The sequence below is a fragment of the Capricornis sumatraensis genome, chromosome 14 (assembly GCF_032405125.1).
Source record: "Capricornis sumatraensis isolate serow.1 chromosome 14, serow.2, whole genome shotgun sequence".
NCBI classification, from domain to species: Eukaryota; Metazoa; Chordata; class Mammalia; order Artiodactyla; family Bovidae; genus Capricornis; species Capricornis sumatraensis.
Window position 1 is genome coordinate 68,693,341 of NC_091082.1, and position 22,820 is coordinate 68,716,160.

Genomic DNA, 22,820 nt, shown 5'->3' on the forward strand with positions numbered 1-22,820 from the left:
GACCCAGGAAGAGCCAGCACTTCAGTTCAAGTCTAAAGGCAGGAAAAGACCGACGTCCCGGCTCCCGCAGTCAAGCGGGGGGAGCTCACTCCTGGGAGGACAGGCCTTTGTGGTCCCTTGGGCCTTCACCTGACGGGAAGAGGCCCATCACAGCGAGGAAGGCAATCTGCTTTACTCGGTCGACTGTTTGAAATGTTAATCTGTCCAAAACGACTTCCAGACACACACAGGAAGACGTCTGACCAAATATCTGGGAGCTTTGTGGCCCAGTCGAGTCAGCACATGGCAGCTGAAGTGGACTCAAGGCAGAATGAGAACAGGGGCATTAGAGCCTGTGCATAAACCCCTTTTCTGAGGGATTTTGCTCCGAGGGGAGTAGAGATGCAGGGAGGCGTAGGGTCAAGAGGTTTTTGTCTTGAAGTAGCAGAAGTAACAGCGTGCTGTATGCTGCTGGGTACCTGTGATAGAGAGGGGACATTGATGATGTGGGTGGCAAGGGGCCTAGTTGCTTGCTGAATGATCTTCCTAGGAAGGGGTGGACTTTGTTCCCAGATGGGCCGACAGCCTTGACCGGGAGCACAGATGGGTCAGCTGTAGGGAGCGAGAGGCTGGGCGTGCTGGGGGTGGACAGAAGAGGGGGAGTGCCTAGCAGGCCTTTGCTGAGAGCTCCTCTTTTGTCCCGGAAACAGGGAGCTGGGCCACCAGCTAAGACCAAGGATGAGGGGATTGGGAGAGAGAAGGGATGGGAGGGTGGGAAGGTTAACAGACCAGAGGGGACACTGTGCTTTCCCAGGCCCTCCTGAGGTCTGGACCCTGAATTTAAAGGTCGTCCAGTCAGTGAGGAGGTATGTTTCCCTCAGCCCTGTTCTGACATCTGTGCTGTGTGGCGGAGGTTAGGGTTGAGAGCAGGGTGGGAAGTTGAGGGTATGGGCAGGAGAGGGGTTCCTAGGATGGACCACGGAGTCCTTGCTGGGTTGGGGGGAAGTGAGGCCGTGAGGAGGGTGAGGGGCAGTGAGAATGGGCCGGGTGGCAGGGTTGTGGGAGTCAGGCTGCTGTGGGCACCGACTGGAAGGGCAAGACACTGTGACGCTTGGAAGTCATTCCTGGAGGCGCTGTAGCTCCTGATGGCATTGTCTGGGGTGCACCATGAGAGGGAGTGTCTGAGGATGTGACCTTCAGGGGTGCCTGCTCTGTCACTCAGCCATGTCTGACTCTTTGCGGCCCCATGGACTGCAGCCCGCCAGGCTCCTCTGTCCATGGGATTTCCCAGGCAAGAACACTGGAGTGAGTTGCCATTTCCTCCTCCAGGGGATCTTCCTGACCTGGGTATATAACCCGAATCTTCTGCGTCTCCTGCATTGGCAGGTGGATTCTTTACCACTGAGCCACCTGGGAAGCCCATGACCTTCAGGAGAAGAGGTCAAAGAATTCAGTGGACTGGGTCAGGAGGGACTTGCTGTGGGGACATCGATGTCACTGAGAATTCTGGCAACAGGGACGGTGAGCGTGAGGGTGAGGCAGGAGCAAAATCCACCCAGGAGGGAGGGGGTGGGCTGAGGGTGGCGATGACACCCCAGGGAGGTAGTGGGGTCCCCTGAGAGCGGTGGTGGGTTTAAGAGAGGTTTTGGACACAGGGGCACACAGCAGGTGCTTGGTAACTGGGAGCTGCTTTTTAATCGTATTGGTGACCTGAATATGGTACCTGGTCTGATCGTAGGTGAGAACATAAAATGAGGAATGTGCTGGAACACCTGTGGTATAGGGTTTACATGTACCTGTTTCTAGAAGATGTGGTGCCTGCCAGGTCTGCCTGTCATCCCTTTTGCAGTATCTGGAGACCCTGCGCTGGAGAATGGGCCAGCAAGGCCTGTTGAGAAGGGTGGGAGTGGACAGATAAATGGGCCGAGGGAACTCGGGCTTGAGCATGGAGGGAAGGGTGAGACCAAGGACACAGGTTTCGTCCCCTCGCTGGGGTCAGGGGCAGCCCTTGAATGTCAGCTGTAACACCTAGTACATTTCCACAGACAGCAACCCAGGCCCTTCACGCCTGAGCTGTAGGGGCAGGGGAGTGTCGACAGGATCAGTCAGTGTGTTGGGGTGACACTGACTGTTGGGGGAGGGCTCCTGGGGTGGTCCCCACATTGCAGGGTCGGGGACCCCAGTGGCTCAGAGGGGACAGGGCCCTGAGCCCCAGTTCCAGTTCAGAGTGGGTGCACCACGACTGGCTTCTCTGTGGCATTTGTGTCTCTGATGCCCACTGTGTGCCAGCCGTGCCATCAGAAACACCAAGTTCAAATCCTGGTCTTTCTACTCTGTGCCTGTGTGAGCTGGGGCCAGCACCTCACCAGTCTGAGCCGCAGTTTCTCATTTGTCAGAAGGTATCAGAGTCCCTACCTTTCGGGCTGGGAGACATTTGTGGACTGAGCGTGATGATGAGAGCAACGTGGGGTGGAAAGTTGATGTTTTAATAAACTTTAGGCCTCATTTTACAGGGAGTTAAAGTCCCTTCTTTGAAAAGCTTTTGCCAGGAGCTGCAGCTATTATGGGCTTCCTTGGTAGCTCAGACGATGAAGAATCTTCCTGCAATGCAAGAGACACAGGTTTGATTCCTGAGTCAGGAAGATCCCCTGGAGAAGGGAATGGGCACCCACTCTAGTATTCTTGCCTGGAGAATTCCATGGGCAGAGGAGCCTGTGGACTACAGTCCATGGGGTCACAAAGAGTCGGTTATGTCACGTGCTAATTCTCCCCTGCTTGCACCGACCCGTGCTTGAAGACACAGTTGGCACACTCATTCCTCCCAGCATGCGTTCGTCCACTCCTTCAGAGGTTCTCTCTGGGCAGGGATATGAGAATCGCCGGTGATGTTGCTCTGTGGAGGAAAAGCCATGTGAGCTGTTAGAATTCTTCCTTGCATTTTCTTTGTCATTTGGATCAGCTCCAACTGCTTTCCCTGGGGAGACCGGCTGTCCACGGAGGTCTGGCAGGGCAGCACTCACCAGAGGGGTTGTCCTTCTGATGAGCGAGGCCAGTGCTGTCTGCACACAGTAGGGGCTCAGTGATAGGATGAGGCGGGTGCTGACTGGCAAGTTCCTCGGAGGCTTCTTCCTCGGCCAGTGTGCTGCTCTGCCCCCATCGCTGTCATCCTTCAGGGCAAATTCACAGTTGTGCCTTATTTCCATCCAGGGAGTTTTAGCCACGGCCCTCTCATTACTGCCTGCCGCAGAACAAGCCGCACAGCCTTTCAAGGCCGTGGCTGTTGCACCTGCAGCCCTGGCTAGTCTAGGATCTGGAAACTCACGACAGTGTCGTCATCGCATCCGCAACCCACAGGATGACGGCACCGTGTTCTGGGCTTGCTGGCTCTGACCAGGAGTGGGGGTTGGGCGCCCCTCGGGCCTCAGCCACACTGGAGGAACCCTGTGGGCCCTGGGGGTGCACACAGTCCCCTCAACAAAGGGTCCCATTGGCTGTGCTCCAGGGGAGAAAGGTAACGAGAAGCAACTTCCACTTACCATCGGTATAAATCCCACAATCAGGAAAATTGCTTCAATTGCTAAAAAACGCTGGTGGGAAAGTCCATTTATTTTTCATTTTTCTTGTGCACTTGCCACCCTCATGCATGAATCACTGTCGGTATGTAGATTAAATTTATACCCCTGTTATCTTTCATGTCTCTGGGGCTCTGGTGTCAATTGGGCTTCTGGTTACAGAAAACCACTGCCTGCTTTTTAGTGGGGAGAGGATATGGCCCTCCCTGTGGGCAGGGGCGTGGCAGGGTCTCCACTGTGTTTTGGAGTCTCTGCTTTGTTTTGAGGCCTCTGCTCTGCCTTCTTCCTCCTCAGGTCTCTCCGCCCTCAATTCGGCCACAAGACTTGCTTTTTGGAAAACTCTATTTCTTCTCTGGAGCTGCTTCTGCTCCATCCTTTGCAGCAAAGGATTTGAACACTCAGGTTTTGGTGGTTTATTTGAGAGGGTTTGCAGTGAGCAGGATGAAGGCATTGTTTCATTTCAAACACCTGCTTTGTGCATTGCCTTGGACTGGATAGAAAAACTATAGGCAATTTGAGAACACACTCTAGTAACATATATGCAGGCCTTTCTTTCCTTTGTCCCTGAAACACACACATACACACACACACACACGAGCTGGGTGCCTGCCTGCCTTCCTCTCTAATACAATGACGTGATTAAACAGCATTTGCGGAAGAAGCCTGTTCTCACCTGTGCTCTGGTAGGTACTGAGCCACAGAACCACCTAGAACTGACAGTAGACATTGTTCTCCATTCTCAGATTTAGCCATTTCCATGTACAACCTCTGAAAGCATGGTTCTTTATTCACTGACTTATTCAACAAATGTGATCTCTACTTCTCTGGGTCCTGGACTTGAAATCTGATGAAAGCTTTGAAATCTTTTGAAAAATCGGATGAAAGTCCAGACCCTAACTCCTGATGCACAATTTTGAACAACTCAGAGGTGGCTGACGGAGCCTGTCCTGAGCTCCAGTCTGAGAACCTCTGCTCGCAAGAGGCCTGCTCCATGCACACCACCCTCCTCACAAAACCCAGAGGCATTCCAGGAGTTCAGAAGTCTGGGGTTCTTTCAACCCAAACGCCTCAGCCCCTCACACCCTGCCGCCCTCCTTATATCTTGCCTCAGTGGAGCAGTCTTTGGGGCCACACTCTTTGGAGGAGTGCTGGCTCTTTGGAGGTTATCCATTCAGGCCCCCACTTCTCTGTGACCATGTCCCTGGGAGGGGGCTGAAGCCGCAGCTGGCCATGCCTGCTCTGGGCTCCTGCAGCCCCCCAGCAGGTATCATTACTGCACAAGAGACCCATCATTCTGCATTAATCTGGGATTCATCATGATAGCCATGACCATAATTAATTTATTTGGTATTAATGTGGATGAAATATGTACTGTCCTTTCAGGGGAAATCAGGCTGCCTATAAGCATTAGTTAAAAGGACCATTAAAATCAAACCTTCCCCAGATCCATTAGGCGAAGTCTTTCATCCTGAAGAAGATAAAGTTCTGCTGTGTGAAATGTCATGAATAATTAGGTTGATTGCTGTTTTAAACTCTGCCCCTTCCTCCCCAGCCCCTCCTGCTTCCCTCCTGAAGCAGGGAAGGCTCACCTGCAGTGGCTCACCACCGCCCCCGCCCCTTCATCGCCACCTCTACACTGGCCCCAAATTTCCCTCTGACCTCTGGGACCACTGACATGGCTCTATGTGTGTGGCCAGAATGGGGAACGGGGCTTAAATGACCCAACTGGACTATATTTTCAATGGGTCTACTTCTTTTTCCTTCCCAGCCTTGGGCCAGGCTGGTGGTGGGCACCTTCCTCTTATCTCAGTGCTACTCCAGAAAGGTGCAGATGGAGAGAGGTCTGAGGCAGCATCCTTTAAACTCGGGTCTGCAGACTCCCTGCCCGGAATGGTGTCAGGGGTAGAAATGCAGATTCCTGGGCTCATATCTCTGGAGCTGTGCGTGGGAAGGGGGAGGAGGCTGGTAAGGATGGTTTGACGTGTGCAGGGTGGAGGGGAGAGGAAGAAGAGAGGAACCATCTCAAGAGCTCTGCTCTGCTGCTCAAGTGCAGTTTCTCTGGAGCCCCTGTGTGGATCCTGACATGTGGGGTGTCCTGGCCATGCGGCTCCACCTGTGGGAAGCACGTGAAGAGGTGTTCTGCCTGATGCTTTATGCACAGGGGCACTTGCAATTGCCCTGTGGGACTGGTCCTCTAGGCTTCACCATAAGGCTGAAGAGACCAGGAAACAGAGGGTGAAAGTGTGTGCTCAGTGGGACTTGGAAAATCCTATGGCCCTGGGTGAATTGATGACCTGTTAACTGGACAACTGGATGGCCCAGAGGTGGAGGCCCATGGACACCCCAGAACACTGGGGTGGGCGAGGGGCTGATGAAAAGTGGGGGGAAGCCAGACCCCTCTCCCCACCCCCGTGCTCTAATCCACTCTCGTTCCCTGACAGGCGCTTCGGCACAAAATGCACAGCCTGCCAGCAGGGCATCCCCCCGACCCAGGTGGTCCGCAAGGCACAGGACTTCGTCTACCACCTGCACTGCTTCGCATGCATCATCTGTAACCGGCAGCTGGCCACGGGGGACGAGTTCTACCTCATGGAGGACGGGCGGCTGGTGTGCAAGGAGGACTATGAGACAGCCAAGCAGAACGGTAATTAGCTGGGCCCTGCATGGCCAACCTCTGTCCTGCGAGTCCAGGCTGCCCACCCCTCGGAGCCCCGCAGGCATCCTGCCTCTTCTAGAACCTTCCCAGATGCCTGAAGGGAGAGAGATCTCTCACCCACCCCCCACCCCCAGTCCTTGCCTTTGGCTTCCCCACTGAAGCATCAGTCAGGTTATGGTTGCTGAGCAGCTGCTTGTCTTGGGACAAGGCAGTACTTTGGCTCAGGAGTAGCTGGAACCTTGTGCTCATCATCACTCAGACTCCCTGTATTGGGACTTAGCCACTGGACCCTCAGGAAAGTTCCATGCTCCTTAGTTTTTGTTTGTTTGTTTTTTGCTGTAAAATACTTTATTGTTTCCATTTGGTCCAAGGCTTGAGAGAGGGCTCCAAGGTGTTAACAAGCTGCCCCGTGGTTGCAGAGAGGGACTTTAGGCAGAAACCCTGGCATTAGAGGGGCTCCAGAGACTCCTAGCTGTGCTTGAGGGTGAGCCTTTTGAAGAGATATTCTCCCACCCCCACCCAGGGACCAGCCAGCCTGCGGAGGTGGGTCAGGTGGCCATCCATCTTCTAGATGAGTTTCACCTTCTGCCCTAGGAAGTGGTTCTCCAATAAGTCACAGATGCAGGGGTCTGCAAGGGGAGAACCCAGGCCATGCAGATCTTCTCCATGAGAAGAGCGGCTTCCACAGCATCCTGGGTCTTACCTCACTCATCTCGAGGTGGCTCCTGCATGTCCAGGAAGAGGGCGCGGCCGCTGCGCTGGTTTTGTATGTTCAAGACTCACTCCACACCCTTGCGCTCCTCCTCGTCCAACTTGCAAGAAAAGTGGCCCACACCCTCCCGAGCCATATTGTTGTGGTTGAGATAGAAGCCCAGAGAGAGGTAGGTCTAGGAGGCCTGCAGATGCTTGTTGACCAGCCGGTTGGTGGCGGCCTCCCCTTGATGGAGTAATTCTGATGCATCTGGGAGCTCATGGTTGATGGGTAATAGAGCTAAGCTCAAAAAAACGGTGCTGGCTGGTCCTGGTAATAGCGGACAGTTGAGCAGAGGATTCCAAAGGTTGTGACTGGTAAAAAGGTTGGAGGGTGGTCGGAGGCTGGAGCGAGGGGCGTCCCTGGGTCTGTTCCTTCCAAGCACTGTTGAAGCAAGAGACAGATCCCTGGACTGCCCTGCCCTTAGCTTTGTATATCGGGGTGCACGTTTACCTCAGCACCCCCACACCTCAAAGGCTTCGGTCAGCAGGAGCCCTCGCATTCGCCTAAGTCCCTCTTGGAACAGGTCAGCTTGTGTTTCCATTAAACGTGCTGTCTCTCCTCTCAGACTGCAGGCTCCTTGAGGGCAGGGACTTGGTGATGAGTCTTGTGTCTCCCAAAGGCCCCCATGTGGGAGCAGATGCTCAGCAGATGCTCTCCTCACTCATGGAGACTCATTCATCTCGACCATCTGCTCCCGCGCACCCAGCCACCCTCCCCGGCCGCCTCTGGGCCACGTCCGTGGTCTGCACACAAGCTAACGGCATGGACTGCGGCTGATGTCGGACCCCAGCATTGAGCAGCCACCTGAGAAAACCTGCCTTCACAGGGGCGGCTTGGGCAGCAGCTGCTCCTGCCGCCTAAGGTCGTGTTCTTGGGCAGCCCTGGGACTTTTCAGGGCTTGGGGAGCTCTTGAACCCCCATTCCCTGGCTCCCCTCCGAAAGACCATGTCTGATTTCCCACCTCCTACCACCTCACCTCAGGCTCCTCACTCACAGCTGTACCCTCCAGCCGGGCTCAGATTTTGGCATTTGGCCAAACTCACCTTGGGCATTTCAGATGCACAAACTCATGAGACATCAAGGTCATTTGCCCTTGACTAGAATTTTTATGAACTCAGGGTGTTCTGCAGAATGCTCTTGTTGACAGCTCTGGGCTTGGAAAAAAAAAAAAAAGCAACAACAATTTCGTGTATATCTTTCCAGGTCTTTCCTGAGTTCCCACCTATATATTATATAGTTATGATCAAAACATGGAGAAATTAGTTTTTTGCTTAATAAATATAGTTCAAGGGTGGTGATGGGGAGGCCCTTTCGGTGAGGCCGCTGGAGCTCAGCTTGGCTCTGGCAGAGGTGGGAGGGACGGCACCTCTCTCTTCCATCACCCGCCCCCCACTCTGCCCGCCTCCCCCAGCTCTGCCCTTCTGCATGGACAGCCCTTCCATCTCTTCTCCTCTCTCCTGGGCCTCTGCAAGCCTGCTCCCAGACTCCTTGCTTTAATGTATTAATCTGCTCTGGCTCCTTTAAACTCACTTGGTGCTGTTGCTTTGGAGTCAATTACGGTGTCACAGAAGATTAGGGCATCTTGTCAGGGATAAACCATCAACGCAGAGGGACTCAGAGAGCCCAAGCTGTCTTCGGAACTCTGATGCCCTTCACCAGAGACATTAAGGGTGCAGGCCTCCCCTCAGGCCCGGTAGCTGCTTCTTGCCATCAGAGGCCTCATTTAGACCCTGAGAAGTCGCAGCCTGGCCTCCACTGCTGCTGTGGATGGGTCAAGAGAAAGGAGAGACCAGCTGGGGAGGCAAGAATGACCCAGTGGAGCTCACACTTGTATCCAGGATTGTTTGCGCCATGCAGAATCTCTGAAGGACAGTGGAAAGACACTGGACCTGGCCTCAGAGGCCGGGGGGCATCTCTGCTGGGTCACCTACTAACTTGGGGGTCCCCTGGCGATTGTGTACCTGGTTGAGCCTTGGCATCTCAGCACCGCAAGGGGAGTCAGAGCATCTGCCACACAGGGCTGTGTCCTGGGGTTCAAAGAGGCTGCAGCTTGTGGAATGGGATGTTACATGAGGGAGAGACCAGTGTGGAAGAGAAACACAAATGTGCTGTAGGTTTGCCAGCAACCGGGCGTTATACAGTGTTTCTGGTGTGTTATTCTGGCCTCTGGCTGTCTGCGAGGCTGATAACACTCCATCCCACGGAATCTGGGTGATTCTGAGTGCAGCAGGGGACTTGGTCTGCTGTGGGACATTGGGCTTTCTCTTTTTATGTTTTGATCCCTTCTTGCTAATCTAAACCTTCTTTCCGACTTAGGTACCCTCCATTGTGCTACACAAAGGATTGAGTATCAGCTATTTGTACCTTGGTGTGAATAATTTTGTTCATTTGTTACATTTCCTTGAATATTTGCATTTTCAATATAATGAGGTTGCCTTTTATGCCAAGGACAAGTGCTAGGAGACCCTGCATAATTCAAAACTAACATATTTTAAGGCTAATTTTCCCATAGGAGTTAATGTGAAAAATTGGGGTGGGATGTATTCTGGGAGCACATAAATCCATAATCAGTGAAATGTATCTTTGCCTTAATGCTACTTTTTATTTTCTCAGCACTATCTCAGTCCCTCCCAGACGCTCTCTCCTAAATTAACAGCCTAGGGTATCATGGTCTTGCTTGGCCTTCCTCATAGCGTTTTATCACATTTAACTTCCGCACCAAAGTTATTGATTTTTGGGTACATTTTTCAGCATGAGCACTGCCACTGCTACTTAATGAATACTTGGATGACATTGTTATAGGATATAAAAAAGATTTTAAATTATAATAACAGTGAATGTTAAAATAACAGCATAATAGTCCCTGTAATCGCAAGAAGAAAGTTCTGTGCATGCGGCCAGCAGTACAGAACCAAGGAGCGACCAACCCAGGACAACGGGGGTTTGTCCCAATGGCACTGCCCAGTGGCCATGCTGAGAACAATTTCTAATTCACTAAGGCAACCTATTTTGAAATTAAGTGATTCTTGATGAATTAAAAATTTGGAGTGTTTCCATTATTTCAAATTTTGTGTGTAAAGAGTACATGGATTTTTTTTTTTAAGGTTAAAAAAATATATTTTTGGCTGCACTGGGTCTTTGTTGCTTTACACGGGCTTTCTCTAGCTGCGTTGAGCAGAGGCTGCTCTTCATTGCAGTGCACGGGTTTCTCACTGTGGTGACTTCTCTTGCTATGGGGCGCAGGCTCTTGGCACACAGGCTTCAGGAGTTTCGGCTTGCGGGCTCTAGAGTGCAGGCTCAGTAGTTGTGGCCCATGGACTTAGTAACTCCTCGTCACGCAGAGTCTTCCCGGGCCCGGGCTTGAACCCGTGTCCCCTGCATTGGCGGGCAGATTCCTATCCACTGCACCACTTCCTCCCCATTGGCAGGAACTCTGAAGAGTATATGAATATTTTTGAAAGGCACTATTTTGTATTTACATCGTGCTGTCATGTTATTATCTCTTTAAATATGGGAAGAAGGAAGTGATTCCTAACAACGAGTTTTGAAGGTTTTCTCAGTGTCTGCCTTGGTGGTTCTGGAATCCTTCCTCATTGGGTTCAGGAACCCAGGGAGGGACTTGGGTGGCGGGGCTCTGAGGATGACGGTGGCTCTGCTGGGGAAGAAAACAGCCCGAGGAGAAGGGAGGACTGGGGGCCTGTCCCCCATCCACTGTGTGCACCATGGCTTGTCGTGTGAGCCGGGCTGCCCACACCCAGGCTTCTGAAGGTGAGAGGACTTGCCCACATCACTGACTCAATGAGAATGGAGAACCCAGGTCTTCTGACCCCGAGAAAAGCCGTTTAGAATGGTCATGAGGATCATAGGCACATCAAGCTCTTGATAAACATCAGCGATTATTGTTGTTTTAAGAGAGGACTTCCCTGGATGGAAGGGAAGAAAGGGAAGAAGATAGACATGGAGCAGACCCTCTTCAAAGGACACCAGTGTGAAGGGGCACAGAGGACTCAGGGGGCTGGAGGCAGCTGCCATTCCGCCTCCTGACTCTGGGCAGGCGTGCTGGGCAGAGGATGGATGAGCCTGAGTGCTGGGAGAGGAGCAAACCATTTACACTCAGTGCTGCTTCTGTGCTGGACTCTGGCTGAGAAGAGCCTTTGACTTACAGGCACGTGAGGCTCAAAATCCGTTGAAGACAGTTGATTAGTCAGCTTGTTGTCCTGAACACTCTTTATACAAGTGTTTTTCAAAAAAATGTGTTTGAATATAAGCCACAGTAAGAAACTTGTTTTAACTCAGCACACACATTCATACACCTGACACTGATCAAGTTTCATGAAGCAACACTTGCCCTCATCTGCCTCATCCATCCCACCCCAACCACCCCACCCCACCCCACCCCATCCCATCCATCCCACCCCACCCCACCCCATCCCATCCATCCCACCCCACCCCACCCCATCCCATCCATCCCACCCCAGCCCTCCCCATCCCATCCACCACACCCCACCCCATCCCATCCACCCCACCCCATCCCATCCCATCCACCCCACCCCACCCCATCCCATCCACCCCACCCCACCCCATCCCATCCATCCCACCCCAGCCCTCCCCATCCCATCCACCCCACCCCACCCCATCCACCCCACCCCACCCCATCCCATCCACCCCACCCCATCCCATCCCATCCATCCCACCCCAGCCCTCCCCATCCCATCCACCCCACCCCACCCCATCCACCCCACCCCACCCCATCCCATCCACCCCACCCCACCCCATCCCATCCATCCCACCCCAGCCCTCCCCATCCCATCCATCCCACCCCATCCACCCCACCCTAGCCCACCCCATCCCATCCATCCCACCCCATCCCATCCACCCCACCCCATCCCACCCGATCCCATCCCATCCCACCCGATCCCATCCCATCCATCCAACCCCATCCCACCCACCCCACCACATCCCATCCACCCCATCCCATCCACCCCACCCCAGCCCACCCCCTCCCATCCATCTCACCCCATCCCACCCACCCCATCCCATCCCACCCACCCCATCCCATCCCATCCATCCCACCCCAGCCCATCCATCCCACCCCAGGCCACCCCACCCCACCCCATCCCATCCACCCCACCCCAGCCCACCCCCTCCCATCCATCCCACCCCATCCCACCCACCCCATCCCACCCCACCCCACCCCATCCATCCCCCCCCAGCCCTCCCCATCCCATCCACCCCATCCCATCCCACCCGATCCCATCCCATCCCACCCGATCCCATCCCATCCATCCAACCCCATCCCACCCACCCCACCACATCCCATCCACCCCACCCCACCCCATCCCATCCACCCCACCCCAGCCCACCCCCTCCCATCCATCCCACCCCATCCCACCCACCCCATCCCATCCCACCCACCCCATCCCATCCCATCCATCCCACCCCAGCCCATCCATCCCACCCCAGGCCACCCCACCCCACCCCATCCCATCCACCCCACCCCAGCCCACCCCCTCCCATCCATCCCACCCCATCCCACCCACCCCATCCCACCCCACCCCACCCCATCCCATCCATCCCCCCCCAGCCCTCCCCATCCCATCCACCCCATCCCATCCCACCCGATCCCATCCCATCCATCCAACCCCATCCCACCCACCCCACCACATCCCATCCACCCCACCCCACCCCATCCCATCCACCCCACCCCAGCCCACCCCCTCCCATCCATCCCACCCCATCCCACCCACCCCATCCCATCCCATCCATCCCACCCCAGCCCATCCATCCCACCCCAGCCCACCCCCTCCCATCCATCCCACCCCAGGCCACCCCACCCCACCCCATCCCATCCACCCCACCCCATCCCATCCAACCCCATCCCACCCACCCCATCCCATCCCATCCCATCCCATCCAATCCCATCCCATCCCATCCCCCTCACCCTATCCCATCCATCCCACCCCATCCCACCCCACCCCACCCCACCCCACCCCACCCCATCCCATCCATCCCACCCCAGGCCACCCCATCCCACCCCATCCCATCCCACTCATCCCACCCCATCCTACCCCACCCTACCCCACCCTACCCTATCCTATCCCATCCTATCTCACCCAACCCCTTCCCACCCACCCCACACATCCCATCCCATCCCATCCATCTCATTCCATCCCATCCCCCCCACCCCACCCCATCCCATCCTACCCCACCCCACCCCACCCCATCCCACCCCCCCACCCCATCCCACCCCCCCACCCACCCCACCCCATCCCACCCCCCACCCACCCCACCCCACCCCATCCCACCCACCCACCCCACCCCACCCACCCACCCACCCCACCCCACCCCACCCCACCCCACCCCACCCCACCACACCCCATCACACCACCCCATCCCACCCCACCCTACCCCCCCATCCTATCCCACCCCACCCTACCCCCCTATCCCATCCCATCCATCCATCCCACCTCACCCCATCCTATCCCACCCAATCCCATCCCATCCCATCCCATCCCATCCCATCCCATCCCATCCCATCCCATCCCATCCCATCCCATCCCATCCCATCTCATCTCATTTCATGTTATCCATCTTGTTTGCTCTTTTAGTTTTTGATCAACTAAATTGACTTTACAACCCACTTTTGGGTTCTGACCCATAATTTATGAACATTGCTTAGGTGAATAGTAAATGGACACGTCACCTTTGCTGTGAGCCCAGGGCTGTGGAAAGGCAATGAGGTCATGGGTGGGACCTGGGGGAATGGAGGCTTCTGATGGGAGGAGGGACAGGTATCTGGGGCAGCCCAGGGCAAAGACTTCCTTCTGTCTCCTTCCCCTCTGCAGCCTTGGCAGTAACTCACGAGGTTGGCCAGTGGAGTGTGCCATGATGGGGAAACGTGTAGAATGGTACACCTTCAGTCTAATGAGAGCCCCGTGTGGCTGGGCTGGGAAGGAATGGGAAGAGGCAGGGAGCTGAGGGAACAGCATATTGTCCTACCTTTTCAGTGACTCGGGAAGGCCTGTAGTGCAGGAGTGGGCTCCATGTGGATCAAGAATACTCTCCCCTGACATTCCCCATTCTTCCTCCCTCTTGCCCGTAGCAGGCAAGATTACATGAGGAAAGGAGGAAGGGGGAGTGAGACCCAGCTGCTTCAGATGGGCTGGACGCAGTAAGAAGTGGTTTTCGTTGCAGATGACTCAGAGGCTGGAGCTAAGCGGCCCCGGACCACCATCACAGCGAAGCAGCTGGAGACGCTGAAGAATGCCTATAAGAACTCCCCTAAGCCCGCCCGGCATGTGAGGGAGCAGCTGTCCTCGGAGACAGGCCTGGACATGAGGGTTGTACAGGTGAGGCTCCAGCCACCCCGACCCGTGGGGGCGTCTTTGCTGACCGGGGATCCCAGGCTGGGCACCACCCAGTGCCGGGTCTGGCGTGGGGGTGGAGGGTGTCCTGTGGGTCCCCACATCCGCGCGTCCACAGGAGGACGGCTCCAGGTAACCATGGCGCCTCACAGTGCGGTCCCTGATCCCCTCGGGGCACTGGGCTCAGGGCCACGGCCCAGGAAATCTGCTGAACCAGAGATGTCTGAGGCCCAGGCCAGGGGAAGCGATGGGCACAACCCGCTCCTCACCCATCTGCTGGGCTTCAGCCTCTGTCTCTGGGCTCGGGGACCCCCGGGGCTTTGGACTCGTGGCGGACACCCCCAAAGTGTGTCCCTTTGCTTGTTGTGGCAGGTTTGGTTTCAGAACAGGAGGGCCAAGGAGAAGCGACTGAAGAAGGACGCGGGGCGGCACCGCTGGGGGCAGTTCTACAAGAGTGTCAAGAGGAGCCGCGGAGGCAGCAAGCAGGAGAAGGAGAGCTCTGCGGAGGACTGTGGGGTTAGTGACAGTGAGCTGAGCTTCCGAGGTGAGCAGGGCTGGAGGGGCGAGGCTGAGGCCCTAGGAGAGGCCCCTAGGAAACAGTGACCCCCAACAGGCAGGAGGGGTCTTTCTGGAGGCTTTGCCAGCTCGCTCATGAACACAGGCCCCACCCTGTGACTTGGAGTAAAGGGTGGGGGGAAATGGCCGTGGCCTTCCAGAGGGGACAGGGCAGAGGAACCAGAGCTCTGCTGCTGACCCATGGAAGCTGGGCTCCCAGGCCTGCAGGCCTGAAGGCCTCCCCTCCTTGCCCGCTGCCCGGGGCTCCCTCATCAGCCCACACAGCTGCAAAGGACCCCTGTGTCTCAGTCTGTGCCCCAAGCCTCTCTCCAGCATTTCTCCCCTCAATGGGGTTAGTGGCCTTCTTCCCGTGACCCTCTAGAGTAAGCCCTCTCTTCTGCTGGTGGTGGGAGGACGTGCGTCACAGCCCTTGGCCCTGGGGAGTCAGTACTGCGAGTGCATGTGAGGTGGGGGCTGGCCTCATTCTGAAATCCCTTCCCCCAGCGCTCACTCCGTCTTGTCCCCAGCACATATGCTTTGCTGCATGTGCTACATTCAAATTTTGTGCATCAGCAGAATTGCAAATGGATGCATGTTTTGGATCCTTTAGTTGTTTGCAAATAGCCATTCTCTTGTATTGAGTCCTCAAATGTGGAAGGTCTTCTGTTGTGGCAGGAGAAGGGAAGAGGCCTGAGCTGGGGGAATCAGAAATCTGGTTTCCAGTTGTGGCTCTGTCCAATTGATTTACTTTTCTTGAGCCTTACCCATCTCTACATGGGTATAACCGTATCCTTGCCCATATCCCAGTGGTCTTGTGGGAATCCGTGAATACAACTGACTGTGGATGCGTTTGGAGAGAGCTCAGCACATTTTTACGCTTGGAAGACACAACCATTCTTAGGAAGCTTGTGGTTCCCACAGAGGGCCCTGGTCACTGGGGATGACAGGTGTAGGCAAAACGCCAGTTAATGGCCATTTTACAGTGTAGCTGAGCCTTTATCTCCTGCCCCCTTTAAAGGGCATGACTCTCCTCCACCTTTTCATTTTCATGGATGGGATGTGGGACAGCCTAGGGCAGGTTGTCAGAAGGGATAAGTGTTGAACTCCACTCTGGGGTGGCCTTAGTAGGAATGGACACACAGGCCCAGTGGGAATAGAAAGGAAGTCTGTGGGGCAGCAGATGGCAAGAGCTGCCTGCGAGGACCATGATTTCCTGAGAGGACCGTAGGTCAGCCCAAAGGTCTGCCCATGAGGCCCGGGGCATGTTCCAGACTCACCTTCCAGGCCTTTTTGGTGGGGACATGGGGGTGGAAAGCCATTCAATCTCCTCTAAGATGCTGAAATCAACATCTGGAACACACAGGATTATCAAGTCTTATTTTGTAGCTCCTTTCTGTTGGGTGCAGCTGGGCCCCCAGGTTGACATATCACTGGTCTCTCCACATAACTATATAATCTTATTTTTCTTAAGACTAAAATTGTTCACCTCTGTTGGAGAGATGAATTCTTCCAGGTGGCAAAGATACCACGAGATCCTGTTAATGAAATTCCTCAAGAAACAAGAAGGTCCATCTGCCTTAATCAATCCAATGCTTTGTCCCCAGTGAAGAACTTAGAGAAACCAAGTCCTTTGATACTGAACCTCTTTCCCAGGTAGAGCAGAAAGCTTTCGTATATACATGTCATGAGTCCTCCGCTCCCTCGACCCTACGGCCCTGCTTGTTTCCCTACAACTGAATCAAGCACTTTTCTCGGCTTGAAAGCTTTCAGATGAAATCCTGTTAGCACGGAGTTTCTTCCATTTGTGCTGCGGATGACATGTGATACAGCAAACCTCAGGCGTTCGTACTCCATAGCCGTTAGTGTAGGCCTCTTCATACATGACCCACCTGAGACCAACAAGCGCACGGAACATTGGTCCAGCCTCCTGGGACCTGGGCGTGTGGTCTCTGGAGGTGTTTGTTCTGTTTCTCCCCTTGACGTGGGTCAGGGTCTGGATGCCAGGCTGACAGGTTGGTGTCTGGTTCATGCTCGGGCTTCTTTCCTGGTCATGTGTATCCCTAGGTTGTGAAGATCAGGGGAGCACTGGAGTCCTGGCGGCTGACAATAAATCTCCGTTCTTTTGTCCACAGAGGATCAGATTCTCTCAGAACTTGGCCACACCAATAGGATTTATGGCAACGTGGGGGACGTTTCAGGCGGACAGTTAATGAATGGGAGCTTCTCCATGGACGGGACAGGACAATCCTATCAGGACTTGAGGGATGGGAGCCCCTATGGAATCCCCCAGTCTCCATCCTCCATCTCGTCCCTGCCATCCCACGCTCCTTTGCTCAATGGGCTGGATTACACGGTGGACAGTAACTTGGGCATCATTGCGCACGCAGGGCAGGGAGTAAGCCAGACGCTGAGAGCCATGGCTGGGGGACCCACCTCTGACATCTCCACAGGAAGCAGTGTAGGCTACCCCGACTTTCCAACTAGCCCGGCCTCTTGGCTCGATGAAATGGATCATCCTCCTTTTTAAACACTTCTCCCCACCCTACCTGTCCTCTGGCTTGAGAGAATATCTTCAAGGATTGAAAGACACTTGCCTTTTAAGGATTGAAAGTGCGCCAATGTGAATTTCCATTATTTTCAATGGAAGTCCTCTGCTGATCCCGGGGAGGTCGCGGCAGGACCCCACTGGGGCTGGCTTTCCTGGGAAGCGGTGGGAGAGCAGCCGCCTCTCAGAACACAGCACAGGGGCGCAGAGCCCAGAGCGCTAGGGTGCCGGCTGGTCGGCTCCTCCCTGCCCCCGTCCTGCTTACAAGCTTTGGCTGCTCAGTGCTTGGTTGATGGGTGACTGTCAGGCCACCTAAGCCTTCGGGAACTCTGCTCCAACTGGAGAGTCTCGTGAGATGTCTCCCGAACCACTGCTCTCACCAGAACTGAGATTCCCAAGGTGGAGGCCTCATGGCCCTTGAGTATCGATAAAAGTGATTTCTGGACCACCCTTACTTAACCCCAATTTTCAAAATTAAAAAAAAAAAAGTCATTTATTAAAGATCAGTGGAAAACTTTGATGACCACAGTTTGATGTTGAAAACATGCTCCCTCCTCTTTTTTTTTTTTTTTTTACTGTGAAAAATATGACTTTTTCCCTACCCAGAACTACACGCCAGAGACAATTTTGTCAGTTTTGGTGTTTATGAAATTCCATCCCAATCACTGAATCGCTGATGGCAAGAAGTGGTTTTTATTGCAGGTGACTCTGAGGCTGGAGCCGAGTGGCCCTGGACCATCCCAGCGACTGCCTGACAAGTCCCCCTGGTGCACAATGTGCCTTTTTAATTTGCTTGTATTATTTATTCCACAAGACAGGCTATGGGTTCCAAAATGATCAAAGCTAAAATATGGAGAGAACAGAACGACAATCAGTGAAAATATTTGCAGACGTTTGGATTCCAGACATGCAGTCGGTTTAGCCAAATCAGCAGATGCTAGTCTCCCAGAGTTCTCATCCGGTAGGGTGAAATGATATTGGACCTGTTTGGAGGGAGTTGGTTTAGATGAGATTGTAAGCCCACTGCCCACCTGCAGCCAACCATCCTCAGCCCTTTAAAAATGAGCACTCTCTCTGCCACACTAGCTGACTCAGTAGGAGGACAGTCTTGGCCTCTTCCGAGTACTGGCCGTGCTTCTTGGTCCGTCTCGGTTGGGAGGAATCATTTAGGGAGCGGCCCTTAACTTGTCCACAGGGTTCCAAATGGTCCTTGGGCTGCATCCCTCTGGGCTGTTGGCTGGGCTCATGCCATGCCCTGTGGTGCCCCAGTTCTGTGCTCTCTGGCCACTGGCAGCGCAGAGACTCTCAGCTTGGAGGTTTGCAATAGCAGATCACCAAGACTGGGACAAGGGCAGGGCCTACCCTCGCTTCGTGAGCTGCTGTCTCTGCAACAGACTGCGCTTCCACAGGAAATGCCGTTGTGATGGCGCTGCAAGTCCCACCTGACGTCACGCATCTGTCCATCCAGAAGCTCTCCATGTGCATGTGGAACTTAGCCAGGTAGAATCGATTCCAGTCCCCTTGGAAGACGGTGGTTTGCTTTTGCTGGCCTCCCATTCTCTTGAACAAGATCAGCAGAGTGGGAAAGGGTAAGAAGGCATTGCCTTTCTTTCACAGCAAGTGGTGGGGTCAGAGCACCTGAGGAACCTTCCTTCAAGGAATGGTTTTGAGGACCACGAAAGTTTAGGTATACGGTAGGCAGACTAAAGGAAGAAATCAGCACTTCCTTTATGGATGCTGGATCTTTCGTAAACTCCTTTCCAGGACTAAACTAAGGTCAATGAAGCTTCTTTAAAATAGATAGTAGATACCTGGATCAGCCTTCAGGCCACCTTTTCTCTGATCAATTTTGTAGTGTACCCTTATTCTTTGATGTGCTCGACTGTCATGATTTTTTGCTTGGGGGGTCTGCAAATGTAGACTCTCTGCCCGTGATTCCAGGTGTCAGGATGACGGTGTGTTAAGCCTGGCCAATTCTATGTGCTATTGGGAGGGAATTCCCCAGTAATATGAATAGTCAGGGTGGGGATGGAAACATAAATGCAAGATTGAAAAGCCATGTGAAGGAAAGGAAAATGCAACTGTCTTTTTGGCGGACAGATTCTTAGGCACACTGTTCTTAGCAGGCTGCTTACAAAACACAGGAGAAAGACTGCTGAATTAAAACCAGTTAGAAACTGCCCCTCTCAGACCACTGTCTCAGCCTGATTACTTGGAGTAGTATCTCATGGGATCTCAGAGACCCTTTGTATTTTTGCTGAGTGCAGTACTGGGAGAGCAGGCTCTTTAAGATGGTGGGGGAGGGGGGTGCACCCCCCTCTGCGTAGCCCTGCTTTTGGAGACTAGATGAAACTGACCAGTCTTTGTTTCTGTAGGTGGGTTCATCAGGCTTACTCTCTATTCATTCATAGGAGAATGGAAGGCCTCCCTCATTCATGCACTCCAGTGAGGAGTTCAGGTGAGACTGTGTTGGGAGGAGCTCCTTTGGTTTGGTGGGGTTGACTAGCCGGGAGGGCTCTTGAGCAAGCCCTGATCAGAAAGCCAGGGAAGCTGAGTGTAAGTTCCCAGGGCCACCTCGCCAGAAAGCAGCAGTCACTGGTGCCGCCATCTAGAAACACAGTCACAATCGGTCTCAGATTTTTAGTGGATCTCTGTGCAAGCGGGGTTAGCATTGTGGAGCTAGTGCCACCCATAAGCCCATAGGCCAAGGCAGTTCCTTGGCTCTTCTGAGGCTCAGGGATGGAGAAGAATGAAACTGTCCTGAGATTATGGTCCAGGCTCTCCTCTATTGCTCATAGTCTATTATGGAGGTATGCTACATGGGAGCTTTTCTCCCCCTTGCGAAATGACACAGATGAATTTTAAAAATGAGATGACACCTTCTAGAGGCATTTACACTACTTGGACCTGTCTTTGGCTCTAGGAGAGCAATTAACTAACAGCTGTTATCTGTGGTGCCTGGCTGATAGACCTGAGGGTAGGAGGTTTCTGAATCCAGGAGCAAATTAATAAAATGAAAAAAAAAAAAAAAACCCCACCCAAATTTCCAGTGGTAACTGATAAAAGCAAAAATGGAATCTGCACGGCTATGGAAGAATCTGTATTTGCTGAAAAGTAGTAAGACCAGGGAGGAAGTCCCCAATGCAAGGGCTAAACTGGCCACTGGGTAAACCACACTGTGGGGAAGCCTGGACCCCAGTCCTTCAGGAACTGGCAGTGTCCCCTGAAGCCAACTCCTTTCTGTCCTTGTGCTTTCTCTTTCTTGACTCATCTGATAGTTTCAAAATGAAAACCAACTACCAGATTGATAACATTGTTCATGTAAACTAATACCATGAAACACCAGGGAAAGAGGACAAAATTAAGACAGAAGAAAAGCACTTGGCAGTGTCGTTCAATAAGGTGTCTTTTTTTTTGGCCAATGTAAAATATAAAATCTGATAAAGATCCCTGGGGGCCGTTAGATCTTTGCAGTGAAGTTCACTTTGCAAGAAGTATAAGAAATCTGACAAACAAAAGATGTTAGCGTCTCTGAAGCTCGAGCTGGTTATTCTGATACAACTGCCTCCTGGCCAGAGGGGTTGAAGGCTTCAGCTTAGCAACAGCTGTGTGCTGTGTGACAGGCCGCCGTCCACCACCCGCGCCCCCGCTCGCCCCCTCCCTGTAACCACTTGGTTATAACCATGGAAATAATGACCGTACCTCCTCAGCCAGCAGGGTCTGGAAGGACTGAGGAGGCTCATTTTTAAACATTGCACTTTAAAAATTGGAAACCGTGAGATGAAGAAAAATTCAATTAAGCGGAAATGAGTTTTGTTTTATTGCCTGCTGCTGAAGGGCGCTGGGCATGCTGAAAGCTAAATAAAAAGCACATCACTGCCTCTCTCTTTCTTGGATTGGTCGATGGGCCCTTTTTGCAGTCGTTGCTCCAACTGCTCTAACACGGTGACTGGAGCCAAAAAGAGAGAGTGCAGCAAAGTCACCCCATCCCCACTGCTTGGTAGGACCACACGGAAAGCACAGTTTCAGCTGCGAGCTCTGGTGAGGAGTCAGCTGCAGGTCTGGGAGGTGCGCCAAGCATCCCTTTGCTTCGGGAGGCAGAGCACAGGTGGACAGAGCCGGACCCCCCACGCTCACCCGCTGCCCACCTAGAGACAAGAACCATTTGTACGTTCCCCACTTGAGGACTGTGTTTAGCCAAACACGCAGGTTCAGGGCCGCAGCATCTCAGAAGCTGCTCTGAACTTGCATTCAGACCTCAAAGCCCCAGATCCCCTAAGCTCTGGATTGTCGCCCTCACCCTTTGCAGTGTAAATTTTGTACAGTTAAAAAGAAATGGAGTCTCATTTCCTGGGAAAAAAAGAAAAAAGGAAAAAAAAAAAAGGACCCATCCATCCTTATTTATGGCCATGTGACTTTGGAACACAGAAGCTGGTGCGTTTGTTTGTATGCGCCTCCTGTGTGTTGGCATGATGAGATGTGTATGGTAAAACTATGTCAAATAAATATGGAAATTCTTTAGAAGCCAGTGTGTCTTGCTTTTCATTTGGCTTTCTGGAATGTTTTTCTCTTGACGTAATAGAATACAAAGCTGTGCTGACATAGATCCCTTTCATCGCCAGAAGGAAACCCTCTGAATGTGGAGCTACTTACAACTGCAAATACCTGTGCTGTGCAATTAAGGGTTGGGTAGAGGAAGTTCTCTGATTTTTCTAATAATTTTTTCTTTTTTTGGTTTTCTGGGGCCCAGTCCTCTGTTTCAAGGCTTAAGGAATGGGCAGAGAAAACTAGCTGATTGCATATTTAGTTACCATTTGTCCTGTTGCATTTTTAAAAAAGCTTTCACGTGTTTAATACTGAGCCACACAGGGCACTAGTGAGGAAACAGGAAACATTAGGAGTCAAGCTCTGTCTCTTGCATGAGCTGCTCAGACAGCAGTGTTCTCACTACTGTGATTTGGTTGGTTGAGGATACAGGTGACCTTGACATAGCATGAATGCGTGCCACTTCATATGTGAGGCTCTTATAGACGCAGCAGCTTGGTTCTCCAGTGTCTTCTTTTGGAGTTGTACCCGATTTTATTACCAGTTTTCATTCAAATCTGTTGGGGAAATGGGATGATTCTGCTATTGTTTCTTGGCCAGGAATCACATGATCCTGAAAGTCTTGTGAGAAGACGAGAGGAGCAAATTCAGCCGCACGTAGTGATGGCGGAGAAGAGAAAAGAGCTGTCCTGTTGTGTTTTTAAAGTCCTTCGCTTGTATATGTTTTCTCCCTAAGGATGTGCAAACGTCTGTATTTGGGTGAGAGGTGAACAGAGCGATAGAAACACCTCATCAGGGCGCCTGCGCAAAGGTTTTCCAGGAAAATCTCCATTTGGGTTTGTTGGGTTTT

General features: G+C 53.1%; 1 protein-coding gene across 1 annotated transcript in view; it reads left to right on the forward strand.

The window, feature by feature from the left end:
* LHX4 (LIM homeobox 4) overlaps positions 1-17,407 on the forward strand; it is a 45,443-nt gene extending 28,036 nt beyond the window's left edge. Inside the window, exons 3-6 of the mRNA XM_068986448.1 lie at positions 5,993-6,195; positions 14,156-14,310; positions 14,698-14,869; positions 17,013-17,407. Coding sequence (XP_068842549.1) covers positions 5,993-6,195; positions 14,156-14,310; positions 14,698-14,869; positions 17,013-17,407 — 925 coding nt within the window. The remainder of the gene's footprint in view (positions 1-5,992; positions 6,196-14,155; positions 14,311-14,697; positions 14,870-17,012) is intronic.
* The last annotated feature ends 5,413 nt before the right edge of the window (positions 17,408-22,820 follow it).